At 43.7% G+C, this 9180-nt stretch overlaps 1 protein-coding gene and 1 long non-coding RNA gene across 3 annotated transcripts in view; one reads left to right on the forward strand and one right to left on the reverse strand.

Annotated features, from left to right (window-relative positions):
• The window catches only part of ENTPD3 (ectonucleoside triphosphate diphosphohydrolase 3), a 44745-nt gene that overhangs the window by 30814 nt on the left and 4751 nt on the right, over window positions 1-9180 (reverse strand). For both annotated transcript variants that reach the window (XM_011984305.1, XM_011984306.1), the window contains exon 3: window positions 8556-8683. In XM_011984305.1, coding sequence (XP_011839695.1) covers window positions 8556-8683 — 128 coding nt within the window. The remainder of the gene's footprint in view (window positions 1-8555; window positions 8684-9180) is intronic.
• Window positions 1191-8997, forward strand: LOC105542664. The gene is made up of 3 exons (XR_001006507.1): window positions 1191-1342; window positions 8132-8251; window positions 8541-8997. It is a non-coding gene; the product is annotated as an uncharacterized LOC105542664 (long non-coding RNA).

The following is a 9180-nucleotide window of genomic DNA, read 5'->3' on the forward strand; positions in this document are numbered from 1 at the left end:
GGGCCACTGAAAACCCTGAGTACCTTAATCCGCACTGCTTCACTTAGGGAAGGACTGATCAATAAGAAAAACTATTTCCTCCAAACCAATTTTGTCTCCTTGGATTGTGGAGGAAGAGGATGAAGAAAGGTAGGGCAGGTTCCAGGAAATAATTATCACTTTGCCATGCATTAGAATCACCTGGAGAGCTTAAAAAATCCCCCCAGTGCCAAGGCTACACCCCATACCAATTAAATCAGAATCTCTGAGAGTGGACTCAGGCATCAACAGGTTTTAAAAGTCCCAGGTGAGTCCAACACTCAGCCAAGGTTGAGAATTGTACTTCATAGATCTTGTATACAATCGGGTTGCCTGGTTCTTCCTCATTTAGACCTCTGGGGGGAGGTACAAAAGCCATCTTCATCTCAGAAGGAAAATGAATAGTCACCTGGATGCCCTATATTTCCAAACTTCTAGGTTTATCAGTCTAAAAATAAGCAACCAAAATGAAAGCGTAGGAAGAAGCTATAGGAAGTTTTTCACATGGTAGAGGCATTTCTTTTTTTCTTTTTTTGAGATGGAATTTCACTCTCGTCACCCAGGCTGGAGTGCAATGGCACGATCTCAGCTCACTGCAACCTCTGCCTCCCAGGTTCAAGAGATTCTCCTGCCTCAGCCTCCCAAGTAGCTGGGATTACAGGTGTCTGCCACCATCCCTGGCTAATTTTTATATTTTTAGTAGAGATGGGGTTTCACCATGTTGGGCAGGCTGGTCTCAAACTCCCGACCTCAGGTGATTCACCCTCCTTGGCCTCCCAAAGTGCTGGGATTACAGATGTGAGCCACTGTGCCCGGCTGAGGCATGTTAATACCTGCATCAGTGCTCAGAATTAAAGTATTCATAATTAAGGAGAAAAAAAGCAAAATAAAATAATATTGACATATTGATCCCACTTTGGCAATGTGTATGTCAACAAACGAACAGGCAGGTGTTGCTGGGCAGTGCTGGGGCTGCCTGTGTGCAGGAGAGTAGGTTGAGAGTCCTGGACCGATTTGCCCAACTTGAGCAGGCACTAGAAAGCTTCACCTGCAGGTTTGGCCCAGCCCAGGCTCTGGACCAAACCTGACCAGGAAAGAGCATGTATTAGTAGCCTATAGAGTTTGGAATTAGCAATGCATACCTAAGCCGAGTATCTGCTTGTGCTCACAGTCATCCCAGGGCATCCAGAGGCCTTCAGGGTGGCCTGAAGTCCCCCACTCCACCACCTTTGGGTTAACCTAGCCTGTCCCACAGAAGATGATGAAGCTGGGTCTGGAGGCAGGCTGACTCAGATAGATTCTTGATTTTATGATGCTGGCCTGGGTAAGTTGCCTGACCTTTCCGGGTTCCCTCATTTTTAGAGGACTTATTTGCAGAAGTAAATAGAAGGCTATATGCCTGATGCTTAGTGGCTACTCATAAATACAGGCTATTAGCATATATAGAAAAGCCAGTCAAACAAAATAAACAAATAAAATCACAAAACAAGAAAAACAGAAAAGAAAAAAAGTATCCCTCAAATCCAGATATTGCGTTAGCCCTTGTTATATCTTTTCTAATGATATATGTATATATGTATCTGGATATATACATATATCATTGTATATATGCAGTGGTGCCATCATGACTCACTGCAGCCTCAACTTCTCAGGCTCAATCGATTCTCAGCCCCAGCTTCTCGAGTGGCTGGGATTACAGGCGTGCACCATCACACCTGGCTAATTTTTGTATTTTTTGTAAAGACGGTTAAGTCATGTTTCCCAGCCTGGTCTCGAACTCCTGGGCTCAAGTGATTCACCCACCTCGGCCTCCCAAAATGCTGCTGGTATTACAGGCATGAGCCGCCGCATCTGACCATGCAATGCTCTTTTCTTAAAAGTATATCATGAACATGTCTTCCTGACAGTAGAAACAGATTCATATCACCATTTTCATACATTCATTGTATTCACTGTTAGATACAGAGTAATTTAACCAATTTCCTGATCCTATACATTTAGGAGGTTTCCAACTTTTTATTATCTGTATTACAAATGCTTGTTTTGTTTGAAATGGGACCAATTTTTTAAAAAGTTGCTCCAGCTCCTGAATCATAGCCTCTCCATTATTTTGAAATAGAACATCTGTGTCCACTGGTATGCGAATTTGGACAGTCTCTTAATCTCAGCCCTTCAGTATAATGAATGTTGATCGGGATCCTGACTTGACATCCCTCATGGGGAACAAGGGTGGCATTGTTCATAATCTGTCACAGGCAGCGACTCACAATGAGATTAAAGTACAGGTTGAAACTGAAGGCAAGAAGGAAACCAGGCACTAAATTAAAGAGGTCTGAGCCTCTATATTCTTGGTCTGCTCTCTTTCCTCCCTCCTGATCACCACTCCAACTGGCCCTGCCACGCCTGGTGCTGACCCATAAAACAAGAGGAGAGAGAGAATAAGTGAAAAACTATCACCTTCCTTTCCTCAAATCTTTATTCCAACCCTTCTAAAAGGGTGCATGTCTTCCCTGTGTGTGAAGCTCAGGGCTGCTGGGCCAAGATCAGAGAAGAAGCGTATCCATTATCACTTGTAACTCCAGCTGGGATAAAGCTTTCACCAGGATCTGCAGCACCCAGACTTTGCTCTGTGAGACTGGAGAAACAACTGTCCCTCCGGCACCTGCTGAGGTAGGCCCACCTCTACTGACTCACACTCTTCTAGCCCTACCATCATTCACTCACATTTTTGAAAGTGGGAAAAATGGTCTTTAACCAGTTTTCAGAGGTCTTTTGCTTAAACAGTGAAACTCAGTGTGATTCTTTTGGGGGAGAGGGGATGGGAATCAATTTCAGTTCAGCTAGCCAGTTGATGTTTGGATAAAAAGTAATAAGTAATCCACTGTCTAATGCAATGTCAGAAAAAATCACGGCTTGAATGTGGATCTGAAGCAGTGGGTTAACTAAAAGGAAACAGTCTTTCAGTTTAGAAATGTATAGAATCAGGAAATTGGCTAAATTACTCTGTATCTAACAGTGAATGCAATTAATATTAACTGAAAGGGCCAGTCTCCCTGGTCCAACACTTAAGGATTGGGTGATCTGTCTAAAGCAATAGCAAAAGCACAGTCATAAGGTCAACTTTCTTAGATTTGTTTATTATTATTATCATTATTACTATGATAATAAGAATAGTAGTAGTAATAAATCTTGTCTGGCACTTATTCTAGGCACTGCAGAAAGTGCTTTGTGTTATTGCCTGTATAAGACATATGTCATGTCATGTCATATCATATCCTTCGATATGACATTCGACACATGGGCAAACTGAGGCTTACAGTAGTACATAAATGCCCAAGATCACAGACCTCGGATCAAGCCTGAGTCTAACGGACTCTAAAACTTGTACTCAGAGCCATGATGTTTTCACTGAGCTCCAAGGAAACCAAGTCTAATGGTGTGACTGTTCAGTAATCAGGCGCTTTGCAGACTTTCTTATTTAAACAAAAAGTCCCTTGAAAGTAAACTCTTAGTTAAGGGGTGTGCAGATCTGGCTGGAAAAGAGGACCCATTTTTATAAGGAGCCTGAGTTTTTCTGAAAAAAAAAAGAAAAGAAAAAAGAAACTAAGTATTCAACTCTTGCTCTCCAAGAAATAGACCAGGGTGGGCTACAAGGCACCAGAAATCCACGCTGATGAGCAAGGCTCAATGAGGGAATAATTTCAACACAGACTGGGCCAGTGGTTGTGCTTTGGAGAGTAATGGCTGAGCATGGGAGTGTAGACTAAAATGGCTTATGATCTTGAACCTGGTGTGGGGAACTAATGTGGGCTGAGCAGGTCACAGTGGAAAAGCCCATCCTTAAAACTTTAAGACTGTGCAGAACCCATCTTCAGCAGTGACATCACATGGCTGCAAGAGACAGTTCAATAGTATTGATCACTGGGCTGAGAAGCTCTAAAGTTCTAAAGGGTAGGGAGGGCGAAGCCTCAAGAGGAAGGTGTTGGACTTCATGATAATAAAGCGCGGGAGTGGGGGCTGAGTGAAAATTACAAGTGATGGCATCATGTTTACTCTTCAAGCTTGTGGAGCAAGTCAGACCAGTAACACAAGAGACTTGGACATTTTTGCCCCTTGACTGCGTTTTAATAGTTCTGCCCATAACCTCACATAAGCCAAGGTTAGGCAAGCCAAGGTTAGATTTAATAGCCAGGTATGACCTTGCATGAGAATCCCCTGTAACATTTCAGAGCCCTCCAGATAGGCTGTTGTAGAGCTGGCCCTTTAGAACCAACTGTCAGCTGCACACAAAAGCAAAACAGGGCTCATGGTATAAAAAAATAAACATAACAAATAATGTAAAATCCCTCGTATTTGCTCAACTTCATCACCTGCAATGCTCTTCAAAACAAAAAAAGACAGATCTCTCCATATCCTGAGAAAAACTGCATGTGGAGTGCTCTCTTCCAAAGCTGTCATTCTGTTTCTGGTTCAACTGGCCCAGAACATCTGTCTTTTCTCACATTTAATCCACCCAATTAAGCAGAATGGACCTTCCGAGCTCATCTTCCCATGTTTTACAATTTCCTGCCCCTCGCAATGGTGGCTAGGGTCTGTTAGCAAGATTCAGAAGAGATTTAAAATCCCCTCTTGGAACTGCCTGCTAATTGGTGGAGGGTGTGTCTCCTGGTTCCTCCAAACCCTTGTTTAAGACCACTGTTGTCTGTTCTCTTTTCTTTCCTTTACACCAGTTCTGCTGTTTTCAATCTGTGTGACTACGGGAAGCTATTTGCCCTTTCTTTTCCTGTTTTCTCATCTGCAATACAGGGATAGTAACAATATTATTTACATGGAGTAGTCACTGGCAATTCTCTGCCCACATCCCCTCAGACCTTACTACTGTGATATACAACCATCCATCTTCCACCTGCCTGAAGGCTTTATCTAGTGGCCCGAGTCTACCTGATCACAAAATATGCCAGAAAGACTAAAGAGTTAACATCCAGGGAGCAGCCTCTCAGCTAATGACTGATGGAAGTTGGTAGATAAATATGCCCTTGAGTGGGATATCTGGGAGGTACATGCCTGTATGCCCCTTGATATGGGACAACTTTGAGGTCTCTGTACCATCTCACAGGGTCCCAAGCAGGACTGAGTCCCAGTTGCCCACAGTGCTGACCTGCTGCATAACAGGCCCTCTCTTGGCTGCCTGCCCATCTCAGCTCCCTAGTCCCACACCAGTGTTTCCCGGGATCATCCCCAGATGATCTACTTGCATGTATGTCTTTGACTTGGAGAGCCCAACCTAAGACACTAGCATTCAACGTGTGTGGTCTTCTCCTTCAACAGTGCCCTCTAGACTGCCCAGGGATCTATTTTTCTCTACTCATTTTACTAGTCTTCCATTTGATTTTCTCTACTCATTTTCTAGTCTTCCAGCAAGAACAGAGGGCTTGCCTGTTACTGTCCAGAACAAGTAGAAGCCATCAGCTGGCAACTGCCTTAACCAGCCCATTTCTAACATTTGTAGGATTAGAGACAAAATTTTATGAATAGTGGTTTCTGCCCTGTCACTTTCCCAAACCTGTTCTCTTCCCACCCCTGGCAAATCTACAGAATAAAGAGCCCATGCATCTGTGTGGGGACAGTTCAGACCACACGGCTATGCTCTGTTTACACTCCCTGTAAGCAGCTGCCTCTTGGCCACCCCTCAGACCACTGGTGATGTCCACCTTCTGGAGGTCCATGAAGACCCTAGATTCTGAAGTCTTGGGCACCACAGTATGTTCTAGAAGGGGAAGTATGGGCTCTGGGTAAGCATATTCCTTTGGGTCATAGAGAGAGATAAGCCTGAAGTGCAGCTAGAGCTGGTCTTTCTGAAATGTGGGGCCCAGGGCAGGCAGCCCAGCTATCAGGGTCTAAGGGTAGTATTAGGCTTAACTCCTCGCCCTCAATTCAACAAACCTTCCTGCATCTGCATCCAGCCTCCCTACCTTCACTCCTGTGCAAAGCAAGAAGTGTTCTCCTATCTGAGGTCAATCCCTTCCCTCCACTTGGATCTCCATTCAGAACTCAGGGTCAGGGAGAAGTGGGAGGCAGTGAAGAGAGTCCTGGCCTTGGGAACAGAAAGGACCAGGTTTCAGTTCAGGACCTGTCATTCACTGACCAAACCCGGCCCACCTTCTATGGTTGGCATAAGACCTAAGTGACATAATCAGGGACAAGTGCTCACTTAACTGAATAGCACTATACGAAGTGTAAAGAGATATTACTCTTAGTTGCAGCTGGGCGCAGTGACGCATGCCTGTAATCCCAGCACTCTGGGAGGCCGAGGTGGGTGGATCACCTGAGGTCAGGCGTTCAACACTAGTTTGGCCAACACAGTGATGTACTAACATGGTCTGTACTAAAAATACAACAAAAAAAATAGCTGGGTGTGGTGGCGGGCACCTGTGATCCTAGCTACTTGGGAGGCTGAGGCAGTAGAATCACTTGAACTGAGGAGGTGGAGGTTGTGGTGAGCCAAGATCGCGCCACTGCTCTCCAGCCTAGGGGACGGAGCAAGACTCTGTCTCAAAAAATAATAATAATAAAATAAAAAACATATTACTCTTACTTGCAGTCCTTTTTTTTTTTTTTTTTGAGATGGAGTCTCGCTCTGTCACCCAGGCTGGAGTGCAGTGGCACCATCTTGGCTCACTGCAAGCTTCGCCTCCCAGGTTCATGCCATTCTCTTGCCTCAGCCTCCTGAGTAGCTAACTGGGACTACAGGTGCCCACCACCAGGCCTGGCTAACTTTTTGTATTTTTAGTAGAGACGGGGTTTCACCATGTTAGCCAGGATGGTCTCAATCTCCTGACCTCATGATCCGTCTGCCTCGGCCTCCCAAAGTCCCAATTTTATATACGGTAGTTTATAAAAGGCAGTGCCTGGAGCTTGGGAAAACAGCTTCTTTTAGGCCTTAGCTAGTATCTTTGGACAATCGGGTAATTTGCTTTCTTCTCATTATTGGGTGATTGCATAAGGTTGTTTTTTTTTTTTTCTTTTTTATTCATGTTATTAATGAGGGCTGAGATTCTTAAATAAAATATCTTATCAAGGAACTAAATGTTATTATATTATCTACTGGAGATTTTACTCTAATCTTTTAGAAAAGCCACCTTAGAATGTTAGCTCAAACCCATCCTTAGAGTCCAAAACAATATTAGTTTCTTTTCTTTTAAAAAGTCTATGTATTTCAAATATTACCTTTGAATAGTCACTAACAGTAAGAAGATATGGAAAAGACTTGCGAGGTCAAGTGTAAAGGTTAAATGAGATTCAAAGAACATGGCTGAATTACCTGGTCCCTACGGCACAACTAAGAAGGGTTTGTACAATTTTAATGAGTCAAAAAACAAAGAAGAGTTATAAAACAGAGACTATAAATGGACCTCAAAGCCTAAAATATGTACTATTTGACCCTTTGTGAGAAATGTTTGCTGACCCCTACCTAAAATGATTGAAGGACTCATCAACTCGCTTCACCTTTCCTTTATCAGCCTCTCATGGAATCACCTCCCGTCTCCAACGGCATCCTCAGAGCCAAGCTTGGGGGATGTATTATGATTCTGAGCCTAAAGATCATTTGGTGATGGACTTGTTGAGAGCTAAGAGGGGCCTCTGGGACTAAGCACAAGGTCCTGAGTAATTTTTTTGGTGGGGGCGGGGTTGTTGAGCGAAGTATTGGAAGGATCACAGCACATGTTCTAGACTCAAGAGTAGCAGCACAAATAGAGCTCAAGGAGACCTTCTCAAGTTCTTGATTTTTTTGTTCACTCAGCCTAGGCCAGAAGAGGTACCTTGGTCTCCTGGTCTTGACTTGTTTTTTCCTTTTTTTGGAAATTTTTTTTTTGGTAGAGATGGAGTCTCTCTAATTGCCCAGGTTGGTCTTGAACTCCTGGGCTTACGCAATCCTTCTGCTTTGGCCTCCCAAAGTGCTGAAATTGCAGACATGAGCCACTGTGCTCAGCCTTGGTCTTTACTCATTATCAGGGTTGTGTGCTTGGGAGAACAAATAAACTGGTCAAAATGGAAACTGTACTAACCAGTAAATTTTTTTTATTTTTATTTTTATTTTTTATTTTTTTGGTAGAGATGGGTTTCACCATGTTGCCCGGGCAAGTCTCGAACTCCTGGGCTCAAGCGATCCACCTGCCTCAGCCTCCCAAAGTGCCAGGACTACAGGCATGAGCCACTGCACCTGGCTGAGCTGGTAAATCTTTGATAGCCATCTGCAACTTTTGGTTACGAATTTTAGCTTTGGAGTCAGAAGTCAAAGCAAGACAACACAGTCTTTGGAGAAGGTGCCACTACCCTCAATTTGTAGCCTCAAATATCACAAACCCAGCATGTCCAGACCTTCTCCCTTGAGTCTTACACTGCCTTCTCCTGGCTGAAGCCAGAAATGAGGGTGGGGGAAAGGATTTTCTGCTCTTCTAACTCATGGTTTTGGAATAATTTATTTCTTCCCCTTTATTCCCATTTCTTCCCTTTGTTGCCAGTCCCTTCACACTTACCTTCAGTCCTGGAGGGAGGACCTCTTGTTTGTGGATCTGGATGACAGTGATACTCACAAGAACCACAATACTCACAAGCAAGACCACCAAGGCAATAATGGTTGGAGTTCGGTAGAGGGCCTTGAGGCCTAAAACGAGAAGACCCAGAAGGCACTTGAGGGGAAGGTAAAAACCAGGCACTGGTATTCTTTGTAGAATCGATGGACTGTGCCCATAATCACATGCATAAACCACTTTCTCTGGTGTTAGCGAGACCCACACTTCTAAGGCGGAGTAGCAAATAAGCTCCCCTTCTCCCCAGTTTTGGGGGAAGGACAAACAGTACGCATTTGCCCTTCCTCACAAATTGTGTACTAAAACAGTGTTGCAGGGAAGGTATGCATGGTCTAGTTTTCTGATATTGTGGTTATCCCTGAGATGAATTACAATAACATTTGTTTTACTTTTTTCTCTTTCTTTCTTTCTTTCTTTCTTTCTTTCTTTCTTTCTTTCTTTCTTTCTTTCTTTCTTTCTTTCTTTCTTTCTTTCTTTCTCTTTCTTTCTTTCTCTCTCCTTCCTTCCTTCCTTCCTTTCTTATTTTCCTTCTTTCTTTCCCTCTTTCTTTCCTTCTTTCTTTCCTTCTTTC

This window comes from Mandrillus leucophaeus, unplaced genomic scaffold, assembly GCF_000951045.1.
Source record: "Mandrillus leucophaeus isolate KB7577 unplaced genomic scaffold, Mleu.le_1.0 Scaffold265, whole genome shotgun sequence".
NCBI lineage: Eukaryota > Metazoa > Chordata > Mammalia > Primates > Cercopithecidae > Mandrillus > Mandrillus leucophaeus.